General features: G+C 41.9%; 2 protein-coding genes and 2 pseudogenes across 3 annotated transcripts; 3 read left to right on the forward strand and 1 right to left on the reverse strand.

Moving 5' to 3' along the window:
* Positions 1-1,454: 1,454 nt before the first annotated feature.
* LOC102714968 lies at positions 1,455-3,417 on the forward strand (annotated as a pseudogene).
* A 1,111-nt stretch (positions 3,418-4,528) lies between these two features.
* Positions 4,529-7,930, forward strand: LOC102716454 (probable serine/threonine-protein kinase PBL28). 2 transcript variants are annotated; one of them, XM_015842498.2, is made up of 4 exons: positions 4,529-5,123; positions 5,248-6,307; positions 6,397-6,564; positions 6,660-7,930. In XM_015842498.2, the coding sequence occupies exons 1-2, from the start codon at positions 4,638-4,640 to the stop codon at positions 6,238-6,240; spliced, it is 1,479 nt and encodes a 492-aa protein (XP_015697984.1). In that variant the 5' UTR covers positions 4,529-4,637; the 3' UTR covers positions 6,241-6,307; positions 6,397-6,564; positions 6,660-7,930. The 2 variants fall into 2 exon arrangements, with proteins under 2 accessions (XP_015697984.1, XP_040384687.1); XM_040528753.1 differs by having other exon boundaries at positions 5,248-6,564.
* LOC121055693 lies at positions 6,418-15,640 on the reverse strand. The gene is made up of 3 exons (XM_040528583.1): positions 15,358-15,640; positions 6,900-7,612; positions 6,418-6,497 (listed from the first exon to the last, which is right to left on the reverse strand). Exons 1-3 carry the CDS (start codon positions 15,638-15,640, stop codon positions 6,483-6,485), a joined length of 1,011 nt encoding a protein of 336 aa, XP_040384517.1. The 3' UTR covers positions 6,418-6,482.
* A 2,221-nt stretch (positions 15,641-17,861) lies between these two features.
* LOC102715253 lies at positions 17,862-22,878 on the forward strand (annotated as a pseudogene).
* The last annotated feature ends 839 nt before the right edge of the window (positions 22,879-23,717 follow it).

The raw sequence follows: 23,717 nt of genomic DNA on the forward strand, positions 1-23,717 counted from the left end.
TTTATATATAATTCTTACTCTGTTCCCATATGTATATAAAATGCAAATTTTGACTTGTATTTTCATAAATGTAATTTTATTTTGTATACAACTATATATACTAATCTTTCTACATCGTCGTAATCTTGATCCACCCAATCTACCTATCTTTATTTCATTATATAATGTGGTAATTTTAATCTTGATCCACCAAATCTGTCTTTATTTTTAGTAGTAATATAGTAATTTAAAGACCGATTAAAGTAAATATGGTGACTTTTTTTTAATCTACATTAGTAGAGTGGAATAAATAGATTGCGGCTCGATACGGGAGGGGTCGAATGACAAATATATACACAACGAATGTAAACTGATTTTATCGCACTATGTTATATTTTGGAAATGAAGGGTTATTTTCAAATGGAGGATTTGAAATGGAAGTATATGTTTGTGAACTTAAATTGGCGAGTTTTACTTCCATCCTTCCTTTTATACCTCGAGGTACCGGTATCTCGCGGTATCAAATCGTTTCTGATCATTGGATCTAACAGTGCACATCATACTTAACTAGATCCAACGGTGAGAAATAATTTGATACCTCGAGACACCGGTATCTCAAGGTATAAAAGAAATAATGGGAGTAAAACTCTAAATTGGCGAGCAATTTTATAGTCCAACAAAAAGTACCTCATGGTTACCTTGATACCAAATCATTTTTCACCGTTGAATCTAGCTAAGTAGGATGTGCACGGTTAGATTCAATAATCAGAAATGATTTGGTACCGTGAGGTACCAGTATTTTAAGATACTTCTTATTACTTTTTATTGGACTGAAGCAAATCTTAACAGCTCACAATCCGTAAACAGCTCACAATCCGCAAACAGAGTAGAGTCACTCTTACCGTAGTCAACGCGACAGTGGAAGAGCAAAAGGCAGGAACTGAATGGAAGAGCAAAAGCCCAAAGGCCTTAAACCTGTTTTTTTTTCCTTGTACATGTACAGTACATCTCTATTAAATGAAACTGGCAGCTTGCCGGTTCGTTCAAGAAAAAAAGAATGAAAGGGATCCTCCACGAGGTGGGAGCTTAGAGCAAGTTCAATAGTATGGTCAACTACTAGCTCTAGATCATCTATAGCCAATCTAATAGTCAATTTATACAATAGTTATCTATAAAGTATTAATACATGGTCTCACATGTCATACACACTGTATCTTGGAGTTCGTGCTACAGCTAATTACAAATTAGCAGCTCACTCATCTTCTCTCTCATCTCTTATATCTTTAAAATATGTTTATAGTTGACTTATAGTCTACTATTGTATGAATAGCGGTGTGCTACAGATTTATAACCAGCTGCAGCACGAATCCTAAGACACGGTGTGTGTATGATAAGTACGATATAATATTATATATTTTATAGATAACTATTGTATGAATTAATTATTAGATTGACTATAGAATTAAAGCCAGTAGATGGGCCATGCTATTGAACTTTGTCTGATGGCCGGGCAGCTCGCTGAGAGGTTCAGGGACGTGCAAAGCAGGATCGACTCCTACCTCCTCGTCTACCCCTTCATCAGCCACATCATCGTCACCCGTCGCCTCGATAGAATCTACAACGTTCTTGTTCCAAACGACACACCATCTCTATCTGCAGGCTCCCAGCCTGACGTCTTGGTACGTACAAAACTGTTCATCTCATCTTCCATATATCAATATATCCTTCTAAATCGATTGCGACATTTGTGTTTCCACAGGTGTCTCGAGAGGTTGAATTCCATGGATACGGACTTACGGAGTGGAGAGATTCACCCTGAGGCCTTGTTCAGTTAGTTGAGATTTAATCTATAAGAGAAATCTATTCCGAGATGATTGGATGAACCCCTCCCAGATCACCTAATCTTTATGGGATTTGGATCCCTAACTTTTCCATAATTTCTTTCATAAAAACATCCATTCGTTATAGTAAGGATTTGCAGAAAATAGCAGGTTAGGATTTTACACGTTACCACATAAGATGATGGAATCTTTTTCACACCACAGATGAAGAGGAATAATTCCTCGGCGAAGACAATAGAAAAATCTCGAAACGAACCAGGCTAGAACCCCGATTCGACTTAACGAACAATGATTTTTTTGTGGGCTAAGATTTATTCTGCGGTAGAGAAATCACAGGGGTTATGGTCCAATCCTATCCAATCCACCTCCAACCAACCGAAAGAGACCACCGGTGGCAGCGAGCAACAACTTCGCCGAAGAGATTGGCGGAGGCAGCTTGGGCAGTATGTACAAGGGGGTGGTCGCGGACGGGGGCAAAGTGGCCATCAAATCGTTGGGAAAGGCGAGGACATCTCATGGCTGAGAGGAGGAGTGTCTCGCGGCGGAGCTCGCTGCTATTTCCCGTCGTCTCCGCCACAGGCACATCGTCGGCCTCCTTGGCAGCTGCGTGGCGAGGCACAAAAAGAGGCGGCCGCTACTCTTGCGGAGGAGGAAGATCAACATGGACCCGGAGCAGGTCCTCGTCTACGAGTACATGGAGAACGGTTCGCTCGACGACCACCTACATGGCCCGCCGTCATCGTCGTCGTCGCCGTCGCCGGTGATGGCGTCATGGAGGATGCGCATCGAGATACTGCTGGGCGTGTCGCGGGCCATCGAGTACCTGCACGGCGACGACGACGACTGCGGCGCCGCGGTTGTCCACCGAGACATCAAGCCGTCCAATATCCTTTTGGACTCGAGCTGGGTGTCGCATCTGGCGGTCAACTGGGACGAGGCGAAGGTGTTTGTGGCGATTGCCGGGACGCCAAGCTAAAGCGACCTGGGGATAATAAGAAGCAGCCAAGGCACCATGACGAAGAGCAGTGACGTGTATAGCTTCGGCGTTGTGACGCTGGAGACACTGACGGGGAGGAAGCCAATTTTTTATCGGCAGGAGGAGGAAGACAACGACGACTACGATGGCAGTAATATTGGAGTAGTAGCCATGTCGCTGCCGGTCATCGAGGCCGGTGAGGTGGGGGAAGGTGCTGGACAGGCGCCCGGCGAGGGAGCCGACGGCGAGGCAGCTGGAGGCGTTGGACCTGGTGGCGCGGACGGCAGCGCGCTGCGTGCGGCCGCAGGGGAAGAGGCAACCGGCGATGTCGGAAGTCGTGGCCATACTCAAGACTGCGCTCGAGCTCGTTCTTCGCGACAAGAGTTTCAGTCTCATCCTTCCTATTGTAATTAATAATGAAATAATTAATATATGGTTCAAACGTAATGAAAAAACATGTTATTTTTAAGAAGGTGGTTGTTTTCTATATAAAATTTGTATTTTATGATACCTCTTTAAGAATAAAAAAATGCTCTTTGATAATGATTTTAATAAACGGTATGATTAGCGGAATATGTTGCGCTGCAACCCAAGGCAAGGCGGCGTGCGGAAGCGAGATGAGCGGCATGCTAATTAAATTTCCCCTGCCTTCTCATATTTTTGTTTTTTATCCTTCCTTAATTTTCGGAGCAATTTTACTGGGTACCTAGAAAATATTAAATTTTACATTAAAATTTTGGTAGCTTCTATCTTCTTAAGCCCGGTAAAATTGCTCTAATTTCTATGCTGCTTCTAGCCTTCTCACATTCTCTGGCCGCGATTAGTTTCCAATATTTTTTAAAGTGAGGTCACATCGACGCGTATGGTCATTAAATATAGTCTAATTACAAAACAAATTCTAGATTTCGTCGGAAAACCACGAGACAAATTTTTTAAGCCTAATTAATTCGTCATTAGCACATGTTGGTTACTGTGGCATTTATGTGATATTCTATTGAATTTAGCTTTCTAGTGTTACAGTAATCTTTTAGGTCTAATTAGTCCATGATTAGTCATAAGTGCCACAGTAACTCACATATGCTAACAACAAATTAATTAGGCTCAAAGTATTTGTCTCGTGTTTTCAGGCGAGCTACGAAATTCCTTTTTTCATTCGTATCCGAAAACTACTTTCGATGACATCTGGTAAAACATCCGACTTAACATTCAAAAATTTTCTTTTGGTTAACTGGTCAAAGTGCCGGCCATTTCGGTTGGAAATCAATAAAATTCAAAATATAAAACTTACTGCGTCGGTGTGGGACAGAGACATGCAACGTCAACACGTCAGGTCGTCTGCTATGAGAAATCCAAAAATTTTTCCCATAATCATAACATCAAATCTTTAGACACCTAAATAAATCATTAAATATATCTAAACATTAAAACTAATTATATGAAGAAAATTATGAGAAGAATCTTTTGAGCATAATTAGTTCATGATTAATCATAAGTACTACAGTAACCAACATATGCTAATGTCAGATTAATTAGGCTAAAAAAATTTGTTTCATGATTTCTAGACTAGTCGTGAAATTCGTTTTTTCTTCCGACCAAACATCCGACGTGACAATTTTTCTAAATTTTTTTCTATCTAAACAGAGCGTTAGTGTTTGCAGGACAGCTACAGCCTACAAAGCCCACCCATTTCCTGGAAAATTCCTCTCCCCGCATTAGCCTATGCCTTTCCTTCCCCCCGTTGATCCCTTAATTTGTTCATCCATAATTCAGCGTCAGTTTGGTAGCAGCTAGCAACTAGCGAGCACGCAAGCTTTCATTCTTGTCGGGTTGGAGAGACTGCCATGGCGCTGTGGGGAGGGCTGGGGCAGGCGGCGACGGTGGCGCAGCTGGTCGGGGCGGACGTCGGCGGCCTCATCTCCATGATCATTCGGGCGGCGTTGACGGCTCAGCAGAACAAGAAGGAGTGCGAGCAGCTCGCCCGCCGCGTCTTCACCATCGCCGAGCTGCTGCAGCACCTGCAGGACCCGGAGGTGCTGCGGCGGCGGCTGACCGGGCTCGACGACACGCTCCGGGAGGCGCACGAGCTCGTGATGGCATGTCAGGAGAAGAACGCGGTGTACAGGCTGGTGATGGCCGGTCGTCAGGCTGACAAGTTCAGAGATGTTCAGAGCAGGATCGACTCGTACCTCCTCCTCTTCCCCGTTATCAGCCACATCGACATCACTCGTCGTCTCGAACGAATCTACAACATTCTTGTTCCAAATGACACGGCCGGGGGGCCCTCTGCATCTGTCTCCATGACCCAAATACCCGCCCAAGCCTCCCAGGTATACCCTCCAGCTTTCAGTTGTACTTTGTACTTGGCTCCAAATGATACGTAGAACATGGAATTCTAATTTTACTCTTCTTGTTATTTGTTTTCTTTTCTTATGTGCACATCTTGATGCAAAGATCGATTGGAAGGAACCCCGTGAAGTCAAAAAGTTTACGTTTAAGGAGCTAGCAAAAGCGACCAGCAACTTTTCTCCTGACAGAATTATCGGTCAAGGTGGCTTCGGCCGGGTGTACATGGGATATCTTCCTGACGGTCGAGAGGTAGCCATCAAGCGCATGGACACACCTTATAGGATAGAAGAGTTGAAGGCAGAGGTGACCATCCTCCACTCCATTAGCCACAACCACATCGTCCGCCTCTTTGGCAGCTGTGTGCTGGACCAAGAGAAGCGCCGACTCCTGCCACCGTTCCGGAAAACTTTGGAGGAGTGCCTACTCGTCTATGAGTACATAGAGAACGGCTCTCTTCACCACCACCTGAACGGCGCAACGTCGCCGTCGCCGGTGACGACGTCCTGGAAGAGGCGTATCGAGATACTGCTGGGCGTGTCGCGGGCCATCGAGTACCTGCAGTCCTACGCCGAGCGGCCGGTCATCCACAGAGACGTCAAGTCATCCAACATCCTGCTCGATGCGAGCTGGGCACCTCTCTTGACGGACTTCGGGTTGGCACTCCCATGGGAAGGCCCAGACCACGAGGTGGATGTTATCCGTGGCACATCTGGATACTTGGCCCCGGAGTACGTTATGACAGGCGCTTTGAATTTGACGACCGATATCTATAATTTTGGTGTTGTCATACTGGAGGTATTGACAGGGAAGACAGTATTTTCGATTCAAGAATTACAGGAGGAAGAGAACGAGGGGTCGGTAAAGCAGAGCATCGGTTTAACTTCCATGGCGGTGCAACTAATTGAGGAGGGGAAGCTGCGGAAGGTGCTGGACAAACGGCCGGCAGCGGAGCCAACGGCGAGGCAGCTGGAGGCGGCAGAACTGGTGGCGCAGACGGCGGTGCGCTGCGTGCAGCTGCAGTGGGAGGAGCGGCCGGCCATTTCGGAAGTCGTGGCCATCCTCGAGACGGCGCTCGAGCTCGCCCGCTGCGACGGTTAACCTGACCTGGGACTGGGAACACTGAGGCAATGTATCTCCTTTCTGAATCGGCAAATTCATTTCTCATGTAATGATCCATGACTAACTCTGTTGCTTTGATCCATTTTGTGCGAATCCTATTTTCTTTAATTTGTTTTCCTCATTTGTTATCTCCAGTTGGTGCAGCTGTGCTTTACTAATAACTGTCTGATCCATTGCTCTCAACTTATGCTGTGAGTTTAATCAGCAGAGTTTTCTCCCAATCACTTCAAGTTCATCTGTTTAGAGCCATGAGATATAAAGATTAGTGCAAGAAATACTTGGTCCATGAAGCAAATTAATGAGGTTCTCCGTTTGCATCCTCTACGAGTCTAGGACCCTACTGTAAAATTATTTTTGACAAAATGAAATTGAGTTATTACGCGTTTCTTGGAATTCAGGAGTGTTTCAATGTAAAGGCAGACGACAAGCAGTGCAAAGCTACAGTTGAGCATGCTAGAGAGTGTGATTCTCGAAGGCAATTGCAATCTGAAATCATATAGAGTTGAAGAGCAAAATGGAGTTGTAATCTTCTTTAACTGCGTGCATGATCTCGTTGGAGCAGAATTTCGTGGCTTTTATGGTTCGAAGGATAGTTTTGAGGTATGTGTTGATACCAGCATTCTTCTACAAACACAAACCTTGGTGTACGTAACGCCCGCGTTGTCTCTGAGAGGCGGCTCGGGCGGCGACGCGTGCGACCGAGGAGCTCGCCCAACCTGCTGCTGCCTCGCCGTCGCTCGAGCAGGCTGCCGGAAACCGTGCGACTGCGATGACGGCGGCGGCGGGGCTCCTTTCTCTCTCCACCTTGGAATAAAGGCGTATGGAGGCGCAGTGGAGTGGCCAGATCTGGCTTCGCCCAGATCTGCGAATGGCGACGGTGGACGGAGGCGCGCGGGGTGAAGCCGCGCTGGCCGGAGGCGCGCGAGGGCGAGGCTGCGTTGGCCGGCGGCTGGACACGCGTGGCGACGACGGCCGAAGACGAGCTGCGGGAGGCTACGGCGCCGACGGCCGTAGGCGCGTGACGGCGAGGTCACGCGGGCGCCGGCGCACGATGACTCACGGCGGCACCCGACGCGTGAGGGCGAGGCCGCGTTGGCCGGCGGCTGGACGCGCGTGGCGACGACGGCCGAAGACGAGCTGCGGGAGGCTGCGGCGCCGATGGCCGTAAGCGTGTGACGACGAGGTCGTGCAGGCGCCGGCGCACGACGGCTCACGGCGGCACCCGGAGTGCTGTGCTGCCCAGATCCGGCGCGTGATGAGAAGTTCCAGTACTTAGAAACGGCGGCGGGCCGGAGACCGAGTGCGTGGCGCCGACGGTGGGGAAGAAGGCGGCAGCGGCCGAGGGCGAGCGCTCGCCGGTGTCATGGTAGTGGTGGTGCCGTCCTCCCTCCACAAGCCCCGCTCCGCCGGAGGCCTTGACATCGACCCCCGCCACACCGAGGCCATCTACCGGGTCTGGAGGCGGCGCACGTTCAGGCAACGTCGTCGGTGACGGTGTTCGCGTGCCGGTACGGCCAAGGCCTTGTGGACGGGGCTTCTGCAGTGCCCGGCGTTATGTTTGGTTGGTGGTCGGAGTGCGGGTGGCCACTAACCCAACGAACGAACTTACGTGTAGGTGTGATCCTATCTGCTCTTGACTAGAAATCCAATACAACCATGTCCCTTTGAAGGAGAATCCATTTCTAAGCGTCAAAGGTGGGCATCCGACGTCACCAAAAAGAAAGAGAAAGGCTTTCAGGCACCGCAACTCCAAAAAACTCATGAATACATGCCAGCACGAAAAGCGAAATGACCCAAGGGATTGGGGCAGTTTCGGCACCAAAAAAGTGTCACTATGCTAAACACATCGAATATCCGTCTCTTTATGTGGGAGCGAATCATCTTCGCTTACGGGTCTACCGATCCTATAGCTCCGATATAGATTTAAGTAACTTGGCAGCGGGCCCTGCGGCTAAACGGTTTTGGATGGAAAAGGTGAAGACTTGGCCGGGGAAGGCTTCTTGGATTTTGATGTCAGCCGACGGATGCATAGGTTGGTTGTGGGGGGCGTGGCGGTCTGAGTCAGCGAAAGCTTTGGTAGGCCTCGGCCAACCAGATGACGGCGATGCCTTCGGCGCCATTTCCCTCCTTTGAGGCGTCGTCTTGACGTTTTTTCGCTCCCCAACTTTCTCTAGGTGAAAACCTTGCTCTATTCGGGCAAACGGTGGCGGCGTTTACGTCGTGACCTCGATGGGGGCACCGTTTTAGAGAATCCTGCCTGTGTGCCGTTGGCTGCCAGATTTCCCTTGCGTCGTCTCTCAAGCCTTGGAGACGAGGCCCTAGTTGTCCCTAGCCTCTTCCTACTCCTGGTGGGCGACCAACTCCCTTCAATGTTCTGCTCGATGGAGTCAGAACTGCTTCGTTATTGAGGGGTGCGGCGAAGCCAGGCAACGATAACGCTCTTCAGTCTATTGCTAGGGGTGATGGTCCTTCTAGGTATAAGGTTGGTGCTTGATAGCTTGGGCTAAAGCGCCTTGTGGGAAATTGGTGTTGGCTTTGCTGTCTTGGAGGCACCTTTGGTAAAGAGGATGTTGCGTCGTGGAGTCGAAGCTGCGGGGTCACGAGGCGACAGGCTTGGCAACGATGACATGGGTTCGACGTTTTCTGATCCTCGGTACCGCCTTACGACATTGTTAGTACCGATGTCTTGCATTGTGCTTCGCCTTGTTACTCTCCGTTTGTGCGGAAGACCGGTGTTGGTTGTGTGGGAGTGTATTTTTTTCTTTTCTTTAACCCTTCTAGGGTCTCCTGTTAGGGTCTCCTATAACCCTTCTAGTTTTTTTCTCCTTCTTTTATGATTATACACCCCAAATAGGGTTTAAAAAAACAAACCTTGGTGTACTAAGAACAGAAAGCGGGTGCAGTGAATTCTTTGATAAAAAGCATATGATGTTTTGGATGATGTTGCCTTTAATGACAAAATGAAAGACAACTACCCAGTATCTTTATCTTCAGCTATGAAAGCAATCACTATTGGTGTTCCTTAGTTCCCTTAACAAACAAATTAGCAGAACCAAATCCTCCAGATTTCCATTAACTTAGTTTATGTGGAAAAAACAAAATACTATTGGACCAATGTGCCCACATGACAGTAAAAAATATAGGCATCAATTTAGGAATAACATGATAATGATAATTTTCTTTAATAAAATCCTACCGCATCCCAAATTTTTAAAAGAAAAATATGACAATAAATCTACATATTAACCACCTCTGCTAACTGTGAAATGAATAAACCCATATTGTAACATACCCAAGCTTGTAAACCCGAGAACTAAATTTAATTTAAATGCATCATGTGGTTGGGAGTAATTTTAATTGTTCGTGGATCTTAATCATCTCATCATCACATGCAACAATAGCCCTAGAGTCAAAAAACAATTAATTTGTTAATTATATGCATTCAAAAATTCTGCAAAAATTCTGGAAAATACCTTGATATGTCAGAAATCAACCCACAAATTTTCATAATTTTTCATTAAGGTTTGCTAACTCTTTGATCTATTTTAATCTCTCCAAAAACCTGAAAAACTGCTTAGCAGATTCAAACTTGCTCTCTCCGTAAAGCTTATTTCAAAACCTCTTTTTGAAGTTTTGTTTCAGCCAAAGTCTTCTACTAACATTCTTCTAACACCACGAGGAGTGGCACAGCCTGGATCAATCTCTAACACTTTCTTCTCTCCCTCCAAAAATCAAATCAGCTGCTAACTGCACTGTCAACAGCTGCTAACCATGCTGTCAATCCATGTTCGTCACTTCATTTAAGCCTAAACCGGAGACTTTTAAACCAAACCACTTCAGCACTTTTACTCTCCACATCACCCCCGACCAAGAGGATCACTATAACAGCTTTCTTGCTGTACAAAATCCACCATGAATCCCCTCCAAAGATCCTTGGCAAGCAACCTTTCTTGACTTAGTCTCCAAGCTAGATTTCAAATTTCTTTCACTTGCAAGTGGGCTCCACATTCCCTAGGACCCACATGGCAGCGTCTCACTCTCTCCTCACAGCCTCCACCGCCCTCCATACCCAATGGGTGCTCAAAGAAACCCCATCATAGCACCAGCCACCTCTCTCTCTCATTCCCCCACTCCACTCTTGCTTATTTGCCAAGCCAACGCGCCAGGAGGAAGGGCATACTCCCCACATCACGTTCTAAGTCCGAGCAAACGCATACCATGCCCAGAATGCCCGGAGCTCGGCCATCTTTCCCGCCACCGGCAACTTAGGCGTCGTCTTTCTCCATCCTCGGTGAGTCCCTCTCTCTTCCGTCCTATGGAACGTGATCTACGTATCACGCCGAGCTCACCGGTGCCTCTTTTGCCCTAGAAGCAAACTGTCGAACACGTTGTGGGCGTTACCGACCTCGCCGCCGGCCACCATCTTCGCCGCTCCCGTGGACCTCGTTTCCTCCGTTTCTTCGCGTGGTAAGCACCCTAGTACCTTGAGATAGCTCTTGCACCAACTATTTTGCACTAACCGAGCGCTTGCATGCACTAACCAAGTCATTGCAAGCACATGCATGGGCATACCGAGACATACCGATGTTGTAACTCATGTTCCACGGGCTACAGACCACCATTTACCTCACCACCACCACTCACGGATGCGCAAGGACCCCCTCTACATTTTCTATTTTGCGCTCGAATCGATTCGTGACACCGATCGCCGTCGGCGAGCCCTAGACCGAGCACATGCATGGCTGCACACACTTGAGCTAGCTAGGGACTTCATTTCAAGAATTTGACTAACCCCAAGGACCTATCTGAAAACTTCCAAGACTCAAATTTACTATAGCAAGGGAGTGCAGGTTGATTTTCCCATCTTCCGAGGGTCTCTCTGCAAAAAACACCTCTCACTGAGAAAAACCTTTCACTGACATGTGGGCCCGGCTGGGATTTAATTTTGAATTTGATTTCTTTTTTTTTAAAAAAAGCTGAGAATGAGTAGAACTTCAAAAATTTGTAGAAAATTCATTTTAACTCCAAAAATTGTGAAACTACTTTTGTTAGATCCATAAAACTGTGAAATATTTTACAAAAATATAAAACTTGGTACTTTTTTGTACAAACTTTTTCTTTATTTTTGTTTTACCCTAAATGTTGCCTAGAACTTGTTAAATTCATAACAAATTGAATATAGCTCTAAAAATTGTGAAAATACTTCTTTTAATTTTCTAAAATCATGCTCTATAACTTTTTAACCGGAAATTTTGTCCACTTCTGTACAAAAATGTTGCTTACTAGAACTTACCCTTTTTGAAACCTTTTTAATTCTAAAATGCATATCTCTGTAAAACAAGTGATAAAATAAAAATTCCTTCACTAGAGACTACCTGAGACCAGCACACACTCACTACATAAGTCTCATGCATTTTCATGCATTTTTAGTTTTTATGTATTTTTGTATTTATCGTATACGTGTATTTTTCATAGAGGAAGAATACGTCGAAGAAGAGGAGGGTGAGTTTGTTGACGACCAGGTTCAAGTGTTTGCGGACGAAGGCAAGTCAGCCCCTCCTTTGAACATATTGATCCTATGTTTTATTGAGCTAAATAATTCTATTGCAAACATGCATACGCTAGTTAGTATTACTTTTGGTAAAAAGAAATTATATAAATGTGGGAGTGGTAGATATGACCTAATTGTTGCATGACCCACCTTGAAATATTGAATCATTGCTGGTTGTAACCATAGGTTTTCTTTTGAATACAATTATTGTGTTCTTTGTGTTTATACTATGCTTATATTGCCGCTAAATGCTTATATTCGGTTACCGCCTTGCAAATTTCTTGTTTGGATAAATGTTATATGTGAAAATGATTATTTTAATGTTGCTGGACAGAAATTGAGATGTGTGAGTTTTGTGAACTAAAAATGGAGATAACTTGTTTTTAGACTTGAGCGACGAGTGGTGTACATATGATGGTAGTTGTACACCGATAGAAGGAGCGTTCGTCCGGGTCGATTAAGGACCTCACTCTATGCCACCAACTAATGAAAACAGTACAAACCACATGTGCTAAGTATGGACTGGCCTAAACATATTAAGTTGTTTAGAGTTTAGCCTTGCATCTTGGTAGGTCGAAGAGTATGGGTTACCGGGTCTTGATAACTTATCGGAACTTTCTATGGTTTGTGATATGATGAAAGTTATTAATGATATGTGGTATGTGATGATTTGAGCGGGCAGTCTGTCCAATATAACGGTGTCGTGCCTCGTGAGGGATTCTGGGTAGGGTTCCTTACGACGCTAGGTTAAAGCGTGGGCCCGCTACCTAGTGGCGCTACTTTGCTAGTAGCGTGGGTAAAACACACATCGTGCTGGTGCAAGGCTAGACAATAAACAATGTAACGGTTTTGTTATGACCTCTAGATCACACTCAATGTGTAGAGTGTGGTGATACCGACGGGTATCGGATAAACTAGAGCGATCCATATCATGTGGGATTAAAAGTTGTACAAACTCTGCATAGTCTAAAACTAATCGATTAGCCGTGCTCACGGTCATGAGCGGCACGGTGAAGTGTCATGAGTATAGTTTGTGATTTTAATAAACTCTTATGAACTTGAAAAATAGTTAGAATGTTTTGTTGGTGAACTTAGGTAAAGTTCGGTGAGTGGTGATGACATGATGGTAAGTGGTGATGATCTACCTTGAGGGGTAGATATGTGTTAATTATTCATTTACATTATAAGTTTTACTTACTCTATACTATTGTTATAAAATTCTGTTGCGAAAATATTGTGAACTAAAACTGGCATTTATGCAAATTAACCTATACATAACTTATTCTTGAATATGGCCAACATGTAACATGCTAGGGTTGTCAACGACTTGCCAGTACATTAATTTGATTAATGTACTGATTTCTTACTTTCTTTTACTTGTTTTTGGCTCAGACCCCGCTGCAGGTAATGACTGTTTGGATGAGTTTGATGCAGCTTGTGTTTTTCAGATTTCCAGGATGGTTCTAACTAGGGATTTATCTTAGCCGGTTTGCCTATGGGCTTTTGGGTAGCACGCTTACCGCATGAACCAATATGTATGGCTTGTTGCCAAGTACTACTTAGAACCTTATTAGGACTAATTATGTTTTATGCTTAGAACCACTTAGTATTTGGATATCATGCTTGAGATGATTTATGTGAGACTATGTTGCATTCCTGGGCGACTAGTCCCACATGAGGATGGGTTTGAAATGGTTGAGATAATCGGGGAATACGCCTTTGTTGAGATTGAGTCTCTAGGGTACGCTTTTGGTTGCCACCATTGAGTGGTTGACGAGCGTATGACATAGATGACTGGTGTGGCTATTCCAACGGTTGTGTCTTCTATTTCATATCCAATGGCTTAAAGCCTTTGTAGTGCCATCTTCAAGACATGTCGGGGTCTGCGATGAGGTTGGATGGTTACCGTACTTATTTGGGTTTATTTTAAGACCCCATCCATCCAGATATTTCGCGCTAACATGCCTCGGAGCGTTGCACCACCTAGGCTTTGGGACGTCCTCACACATATGTCAATAACAAATATATGTAGTACATGAGAGATGATAAATGCAAAAAATAATATTAATAACATGCTAATGATACTTTTTCAATAAAATCTAATTGTATCGCATGAGCAATATGCTATTTTTTAAAAAAATCACAAAGCAGTGCATTCATTTTGATGACGGTTAGTATCTGACTATGGTATTTGTTAGGTGTAAGGTTCACCGAATGCTAAGAAATTGTAGCAAGAAAATATATAATGATTTTATATAGGTTTGGGCCCTCTGATAACGAGTAATAACTCAATGGTGTTACTGTTATGTCAATCTCTCACGAAACACAGCATATGAAAAGGAAACCCTAATTCAGTTTGTAACTTACTGGTGTGAAGCTTGAGCACCGTTGTCGATGGTTAGATGTTGTTAGGCTTTCCCAATGTTAACTCGACGAGTTATCTTGGCTGGTCTTTCTTCTCCAGGGATCATTGTATTTACACCCTTAGTTGCACTTGACAGAATAACATATAAAAAAAACTGGCTTAGATAGTTACTAGAATCACATGTTACAGCCTTCACATCTTTGAACAGAGCAACTTAATTTTGGCGCTCAGCTGACTGTTTGTTGCCAACAGCTATATCCTTCGTTGGGCCTAGACGTTGGGCTCACACAATTGGACCTCCTCGCTAGCTAACTACTGCTCCTCCCGACAAAGGCCGAAAAGTCTATTTCGCACGCGCGGACACTACCAAAACCAAGCCCTCGCGGGCCGACGTACTGGGCCACACACTGCTTCGCAACCGGCCTCGTGGCCTCGGCCTGCCGGCCTGCCTAGCCGCCTGCCCGCAACCGGGCCGCTGCCGCGAGCCCGCTGGGCCTTTTTGGACTGTTGCACCTGCGCTGGCAGGCTGGACCGACTCCTGCCTGGACCAAACAGAGAAGAGGACAGAGGTGAGGGCTTTTTTTTTAATTTTATATGTGTAAAGTATTTTTTTTACTTTATGTGTATAAATTTATATGTATAAAGATTTTTATATACTAGAAAAATGTCTGTGTGTTGCACCGGGTCAAGTTAAATTTAATTGTCTAAAATTTAAAATAAATTTTAAAAACAATTGTGTCATGTCGGAAATAGTAAATTATTGTCCATGTACAATTAATTTGAGATGCGTACACTAAAACTTATTATGTCATTTTTAACTAAATTTCTCTAATTCTTATTTCTTTTTATTTTTATTTGATGCAAACAAAATAAAATAATTTAAAATATTGTGTGTGGAGAAAAACACTATATGTAGTGCGCAATGCTATAACCAGATGAACTGAGCAACAATTGATTACAATAACATATGTTATCTACTATTATTATAAAAGGCTTCTCGTAATTTGATTGATTTATTTCCTCGTTTTCTTCACACGAAGGAAGAGGGTACTCGTTTCTAAGAAAATAAAAAACAGGTTTACTTCACCCCTTTAATCTTTCAAAAAAGATTAACTAATCTAAAGAAAAACAAAAAACAGTAAGCAAAATCTTTGCTACAAAACTAATAAAAGGGCAGTGCCGTGCAAATCCTTCGCAACAAGCTCCTGCGACGACCGCTGCTGACTGTAATCGTGCGAGCTCGAAACCAACGGATTCATCAGTGAACAAACCCAGGAAAGATCAAGTCTTTTGGCGTAAAAAGGTGGAGCTTTCTTTCTCGAATGCACCAACCAGTGGTGTTGTTGTGGGAGGCAGTCCTCGGCGGTGTGGCGCGGCACGGAGAAGCCATCGTGCGTGTTGGTGTCGGACGCCGTGACCGTCTTGTAGAACATGTACGGCATCCGCGCGAAGCGCTGCTTCATGGCGTCCCCCTCCTCAGCGTCGGCGTCAGAAGCGGACCGGAAATAGCCAACCCAAAACTCAGACCAAAACCCAAAACGAAATCATAATCAAATGCTATTCTCCGGCACAAGCGAGAGGTGCGTGCAGACCTCGTCGGCGGCCGAGTTCGCCTGCAACTGCAATAGAACACAAAGCTGTGGAGAGAGGAAAGTGAAGCATTGAGCAGCAAAAATGGCTGAGAGAGACATGGTTGACGTCGACCACACCGAGGTTGCTCAAGGTATCCCTAGGGCAAGTACATTATGTCTTGTAGTCCGTATTGCATCTTTCTATAAGTATGTAACTAGCTACTTTTCTCTCTTCTTTCCTATCTTTATAGTTTCCTATTGTACCTGATCTAAGTAACAGGATTGCTGCAGATGTTTCTGCCTTTACGAATCCTAAAGTCAGTGTAAAGTACAGCTACAATGCTTAAGCCATGGATTTGCCATTTGTCAAAAACTTGATGTACTGTAGAACTGGTTACTGTTTGTTGACTTACATTGAGTGATGGGCCTTGATGTGTGCTGGTTCATTCGGTTGACGAGTGCCTCATTTGGGCCGGACCAAGAACTACCGTTGAGGCGTTGACCATGGTTGGGCCACATCTTCAGAAGTCAAGCACAGAAATCAAGGGAGACATCACATGCTGCACATGCATCCGTGGCATTGCATACATTTTCTGATACATCTGCAGCCAGCTTCATGAACCCACTGTAATTCACGCGTTATTGGGGACCAACAAGAAGTTGCATTTTCTCCGTAATTTAGGGAGTTAATACTTTACTGCAGATGAGATATAATAAACAACAAGTGAATTATTGGTTTGTGTTGTTCTGACGCGTTATTGGGGACCAACAACAAGTGATGAAGGACGCTAGCAAGACAGGAGTGCTGCAACAAGCCGAGACTATTGACTGAATTTTCGTCAGCTTTTCTAGGAGAAGGCTGGTGTATATATCCCATTTCTGACGAAATCTACTGCAAATCATGTGTTTGAAAAGACAGGTGATTAGGTATGACCATTCATTTTCACTTTTTGCTATTGATCTATTCGTTTCTGAAATTTTATTCTTCATCAGTCACCTTCACCTTACGCACTGTTTAGTCTATAATTAAGCTTGTATGATAGCAGTATTATGTAGAGTGTTACAGCATATATTTGGTATGTGCCGTCTTATGTTCATAAATATTTACATGTAGGTGCCTTTATATTTCTCTACGTTCCAACTCATGGCGTTGCAATTATTTTACTTTTTAAGTTTTAAACATTGTATTTGCATCCTAAAGAACAAAATATCCAAATTTGCAAAATGTTAATCTAGTACTAGTGGCATGTTTCAGTGTATTTTTTTTTAACTTGTAATACTATCCCTGAGACATGATTGGAGTAGTACAGTGATAATGTTAATTTTGTTACACAGACACTGTAGACCGTGTTTGGTTGAGGGTTACTTATCGAAAAACGTAGTAATAGATTAATACATGATTAATTAATTATTAATTATAAAATAGATAAATATGATTTTTTTAAAAAACAATTTTTTTATAAATTTTTTAAAAAAAATACACTGTTTAGCAGTTCAAAAATTATACACGCGAGAAACGATCAAATCTAGTGGAGGAAGAACACGACCTACAGTCACACACTAGCCACCATGCTAGAAATTACTTCCATCCATGTATGGCCGGTTTCGCCGCGTGCGCTGCTGGCTAGCTGCTTCTGACCAACTCCATCAAACCACTGAAGTACTCTACTCTCGTATAAAAAGAAAAAGTACTCTACTCCGTACATATATAGCACAGAACACAGAGCAAAGCAACCGAACACCGGAGAAGCAACGAGGAAGCTAGGTTGCTAGCGGCAAAGCTCCTGTTTGGTTGATCCGGTGGCCGGCGACATGATGAACCCGAGGAAACGTCCGGCTTCGCCGCCGGCGTCTGGCGCGCCCGCGCAGAAGCGGCTGCAGCGAGGCATCGGCATCGGCATCGGCATCGACGGCCAGGCGCCGGCCGGGAAGCAGCAGCTTCAGCCGAGGGTGCTCTACGTGCTCGTCTTCGTCGCCAGAGTGTACGCCGCCTCGCAGCACTACTTGTTTCAGCTTTTCTTGCCCTTCCCTGGATCGATCTGTCACCGGCTAACTCTTGTAGCTTTGTTGCTCTCATCATTTGTGTTGTCAAGTTATTTGTGCAAGCGCAGAAAGGAAGAGCAGATGTCTAACCGACCCCTTCGTCGACTGGTTAGCAGCTCTGCTCGATCTGCATCTCTCCATCAATTAATCTTACAGCTTCAGCGTCTCCCCTTCATTTTGTTTTATTACTACTGTTTTGGTGCCTCGTTTCAGTGCTCCCCTGCTTGTGTAGATACGCGAAGAGAATGCTATTTCTGAGAGGAGGACACTTGGAGTACTTCAGAACTTAGTAAATAATGCCTTTCATAATATTGTTAATCATATTAACAGGTAAGATTTCTCACTTGGCGCAAGTAGGATTGATGTTTAGGTATAAAGAGATTAAATTTCATAAATCCTTGCCTGCCTCCTTGGATGTGTATGGTTCAAGTCATACAAAATCACAGAGGTTTTGGTTTTGTTGCACACAACCCTAGGTAGTTTGGTCGTATAGTTTCACATATCCACACTGTTAACTAATTTTACATTGATCTGCCATACATATGAGTTCTAGAACTTATATTCAAAAATTTATGAGTTGTCTAATATATTATATAATGTTGCAGGCATCTATGTTAAATATATTTTTAGTTTGCTTAAGTATTAAGGCCGAGTTTGTCGGCTGGGGTTGGAAACCGGCATATAAAATGTAGCAATGGATTAACATATGATTAATTAATTATTAGCATGTAAATTTCCTGCTTAATACATCTAAAATGGTTGTTTCGCTGGCTACTACTGATTTGACCATGTATAGTTCTTCTTTAATGTATTGTTCATATGTGCTACAACCGTTAGGCTGATAAAATTTTCTCACTCTGTTAGAACACATGAAACCAATCAGATCGATGCAGGTGCTACGAAATTAATTCATACTTATTCCATTGTTCTTTAAACTTCCAATTTTGCATATCCATCAATCTTATATTTGTCCGAGTCAGAGAAATATGCAGTATAATTTATTAATCTAGTTTACATGTTTATCTTGCACTGTGTTGGTTGCAGCTCTCATGAATACCTTACCAAGCAAATTGGGACCTTTTCTGAGCGAATTGACATTCTCAGCCATGAAGTGGTTAGATTTCTGAGGTTCCACTTTATTAAAAGATCATACTCTCTCCGCAATTTTGAAATTAACTATGTTAACTTTTACCATTCATCTTATTCAAAATATTTATATAACTATTAATCATTTTTTATTTGATTTATTACTAAAGTAACTTTAGTCATGATTTATAATTTTGCATATTTGGATAATTTTTTTAATAAAAATAAAGTGTCAAACGTAGCTCTAAAAGTCAATAACATCGAATAAAAAAAAGACAGAAACTCGTTTCTGATTAGACAGATCCTTTTGTTGGGTTTTCTCATGAAGTTACTTGTTCAAGTAAAATTCAAATTACAATTTTTTTGCCTATATTTCTTTTGTATAGGAAAGGGTGTTTGGCAAAGTTCATTTTCCAAGCTCATACTGATTATTTTCTCAACTTGCAGGGACAATTAAAAAATTCAAATTCTAACCGTGATGCTAACGAGCGCTACAGGTATGGTATTTGTAAACATTGAAAATAGAGGGTTTTTTTTACCATCCTTAAAATATATCTCGGGGTACCATATTTTTCAGTGTAAAAGTTTAGTATCTTGAGATACAATATATCTTAACATACCAAAATTTTGCACTAAATTTTTTGTCAATGTCGCAAGATATTTCTTAAGTATGCTAAAAAAGCCCTTGAAAATATGCATGGGTGTTTTAAATAATTTTTTTTGGCTGGGTGCTTGAAAATATGCATCCCTGGCTTCTGTTATTTCCAGTATGCAATCTTAAGTATGAATGCGTCATACACACTTAGATAGTTAGATTCTTCATATTGTGCTGATCTGTTCTTATAAATCACTTGACATGGCTTGCGAACTATACTGTGTATTGATGGCACTCTATATTTATGGAGCTCCCCGAAACAACTTTGCAATGTTCGCTCATGCATGCAATTTCACACAACTTGAAGTACTGACTGATCAATGGTGCTTCATACTACTTGTGTCTGTACTGTAGATCAGTGGCAAATCAAGAGCATGCTGTTGTCATTAAGGAAGTGAATCAAGAACAAAGAGTTGAGTTGAGGTTCCTCAATAAGTTGAACCATCTCGTTTATACAAAGGAGAAAATTAGTGCAGAGGATGGCAAGGCTATCAAAATTGCCATATTTCAAGACAACCATATAGTTAAATATGGTCCACTTTCTTCAGCAAGAATTCAAATTTTGGCTCTCCATGGAAACTTTAATAATGGTGTCCCTGAAAATTGGACAGAACGTCAGTTTGATGAACGCATAGTGAAGAGTCAAAAGGGGAATGTATTAGAAGGAGATTGTCAAGTGAAGCTGAAGAATGGGGAGGCATCTCTTTCTGACATCTCTTTCAATATACCATCTGGAAAGACTGAAACTGGAAAGCTCATTCTGGCAGCAAGAGTTGTTAGCAGTGACAGAACTGGGCTTCGAATTATGGAAGCTGTGATGGATCCTGTTAAGGTGCAAGTTTACCGAAACAAACGTAAGATTTCCTTCAACAACTGCAGTTGGCTATTCTGTTGTTCAAGTATTCTCCACGGGAAATTTTACAATACTAGAGCTACCAAACTTTTATTATAAATTTTTAGTATCTCGAGATACATAATGCCTAAGAACAATTTTATTATCTATTATTTTTGAAAAAATACCGGGAGGTATCATATTTTCTAATGTAAAATTTGTTACCATCAGATACTTTATATCATATCATAAGGTACCAAAATTTTTACCGTAAATTTTAGTTTCTAGAGGTATTTTCTTAATGATGAAAAAATTAACCAATACCTAAAAACAACGAGTTTTTACAATAGAAAATATAAAACCTTAATGTATCAATCAAGGACGGTAAAAAAAAAAGCCTATTCTTCCCTTTTTTTTTGCCTCTCTTTTCTTTTAGGGGCAATTTTACTATTATTGAGAAAATAACTATATGCACCAAAATTTACACTCAAAATTTTGACATCTTAAGATAAGTAACTGAAAATATCAAATTTTACACTAGAAAATATGATAACTTTTAATGTTTTCTCAAGTATGGTAAAATTTTTCTTCTTTTAGATATTGGAAAAGTGTATTGCACCTCCAATGATTGTAGATAAATTCGTCTAGGATTATCACGGATACTACAGATAACATAACCTGCGCTGTATGATCTAATGGTATTTCTCTCTTGTCTCCCTTTTTTTTCAGAGAATAGAATTAGTGACCGTCCGAAGCTGAAAGAGAAAGTACATCGTTTAAAGGGAATCGCAAGAAACGGAGGTCGTGACAGGAGGCTTAAAAATAATCAAATCTACACCGTGGAGGATTTTTTAAGGCTTTAAATAAGAATGAAGAAAAGATCCGCGCAGTAAGGCTTCCAACCACTCTCTCTGAAGCGCGCATGAAACTAGGGCCCTACTGTTAAATTACTTTTGACAAAATGAAATTGAGTTATTATGCATTTGTTGGAATATTTCAGGAGTGTTTCAATGTAAATCCAGACGACAAGCAGTGGAAAGCTACAGTTGAGCATGCTAGAGAGTGTGATCTCGAAGGCGACTGCAATCTGAAATCATATAGAGTTCAAAATGTTGTACTCTTCTTTAACTGCGTGCATGATCTCGTTGGAGCAGAATTTCATGGTTTCTATGCTTCGAAGGACAGTTTTAGTTCAGATCAGAAGGTATATGTTGATACCAGCATTCTTCTTGAAACACAAACCTTGATGGTGTACTAAGAACAGTACGCGTAACTCTTTTCCAGGATGCAGTGAATTCTTTGATAAAACAAGCATATGATGTTTTGGATGACATTGCCTTTAACGACAAAATGAAAGACAACTACCCAGTATCTTTGTCTTCAGCTATGAATACAATCACTATTGGTGTTGATGCTTCCGTTCCCTTAACAGACACAGCAGAACCAAATCCTCCAGATTTCCATGGTACAGCTCAAGGTAAGGCATTAATCTTCTCCCCTTGTTTTTGATCACCAGAAACATCCTGTGATGATTTATTGTTTTGTAATGCACAGTTGAGGCTGCCGATCATGGTATCTATCAAGCGCAGAACCCACCTCAACCATTTCAGAACGATAATAATGCTGGTGAGATAAGAGAATCAAGTGTTCCTTATGAAGATTACTGCTTATATGCCTGTGAAGGTTGGTTCTGCATTTATTTTGGCTTCTGCAAGATATGCTTTGAATTCTTTTTTTTTTTGAAAGTGATATGCTTTGAATTCATGATTTTTCTACGTTTTAACTCTGAGAGTTTTTTTTAACATCTTTCAAAAAGTATCTTAAGGTATTATATTTTGAGATTTACTTCACTCTAACAAAAAGTATCTCGAGATACCGGTATCTCACGGTACCAAATTGTTTTTGATTGTTGGATCTAATAATGCTCATCCTACTCAGCTAGATCTAACGGTAATACATAATTTGGTATCTCGAGATACCGGTATCTCAAGGTATTTTTGTTGGACCAGAGCAAATCTCAAAAATTTATTACCTTGAAATAAAATGTATCTTGAGGCACCAAAATTTTGTACTAAAATTTTTGGTATCTCAAAGTACTTTTCAAAGAACGGTAAAAAAACCCTAACTCTAATCAGTGATGATTGAGATCACTGCACTGGTGCATCTTTTTATCCCACTCTCATTACATGCTAAGAAATCTAACTTTTTGTAGGTACTTACGAATTTATCAACAGTTTGGTGAATTCTCCTCCATCATTTAACTGAACCAGAATGAAAGGCCTCGTAGCTCTGCATATCCAGGAACAGGAATGTTTAGCTGAAGACTGTTGCTAGCCAGTATGCTTGCTGGCCTTTTAAGTTCTTATTCCTCCTTTTCCTTCACGCCCGATGGGTGTATTAGCATTCAGATTTACATCTTGAAACTATATTTTGTGCACTACTATCTCAGAATTTAAGTTTTTAATCGTCGTTGAAACCTTTGAGCACCTGTAAGAATAGTTCAGAGTATTTATTCCGTTCACTTAACTTCTCTGTGGTATTGTGTTCTTAATCTGATTTCTTAGTGGAAATATAATTTACCTGGGGCATCAATACCTTAGAACATTTGAATTGATCTTCTAAAAGTTGTGTCTTATTTTTTAAAAAAATAAAATCACAATGCAGTGCATTCATTTTGTTGATGGGTAGTATCCGACTATAGTATTTGTTAGGTGTAGGGTTCGTCCGATACTAAAGTATTCATGAAATTACAGCAAGATAATACATAAGGATTTTATATAGGTTTGGGCCCTCTAAATGACGAGTAATAACTCAATGGTGTTACTATTATTTCAATCTTTCACGAGCATAACATATTTTTTTTAAGATAATGTAATAACATATGAAAAGGAAATCCTAATCTATTATATATAAAAAGTAACATAAAAAAAGAAAAAAGGAAAGTCCATGTTGTCTCTCACAGGCTACAATTCTCATATTAATTGAAGAAAATAGAGAAAAGAAAAAGAAAATATCAATCGGACATGGAAAAAAGATATCATCTCACAACAACCAGGAAAACATGGAAAAGATCTCATCTACTACGTATAAACGACCAGGAAAAGAATAGCTACACGATCTCATCTCATCTTGGAAGAAAATATCAATCGGATACAATGAAATTCGGATTGATTTACAATAAATAATAAGTAGATACTCCCAGAAACAAAGCAAAACATAAATAACCAAGCCAATTAAAATACGATTTAGAAAATATAAAATTATAATTATTTTCAAAAAAATAGTATTTATATAAGAGTCTATGAAGAAACAATGAAATTCAGATTGATTTAGATAAATATAAAATTATAATT

Source organism: Oryza brachyantha, chromosome 11 (assembly GCF_000231095.2).
Source record: "Oryza brachyantha chromosome 11, ObraRS2, whole genome shotgun sequence".
NCBI lineage: Eukaryota > Viridiplantae > Streptophyta > Magnoliopsida > Poales > Poaceae > Oryza > Oryza brachyantha.

Coding starts and splice junctions, on each gene's coding strand:
- LOC102716454 (XM_040528753.1), top strand. CDS start 4,638: ATGGCGCTGTGGGGAGGGCTGGGGCAGGCGGCGACGGTGGCGCAGCTG. Junction 5,124..5,247: donor TACCCGCCCAAGCCTCCCAG/GTATACCCTCCA, acceptor CTTGATGCAAAG/ATCGATTGGAAGGAACCCCG.
- LOC121055693 (XM_040528583.1), bottom strand. CDS start 15,640: ATGAAGCAGCGCTTCGCGCGGATGCCGTACATGTTCTACAAGACGGTC. Junction 7,613..15,357: donor TGTTGCGAAGGATTTGCACG/GCACTGCCCTTT, acceptor GACACCGGCGAG/CGCTCGCCCTCGGCCGCTGC.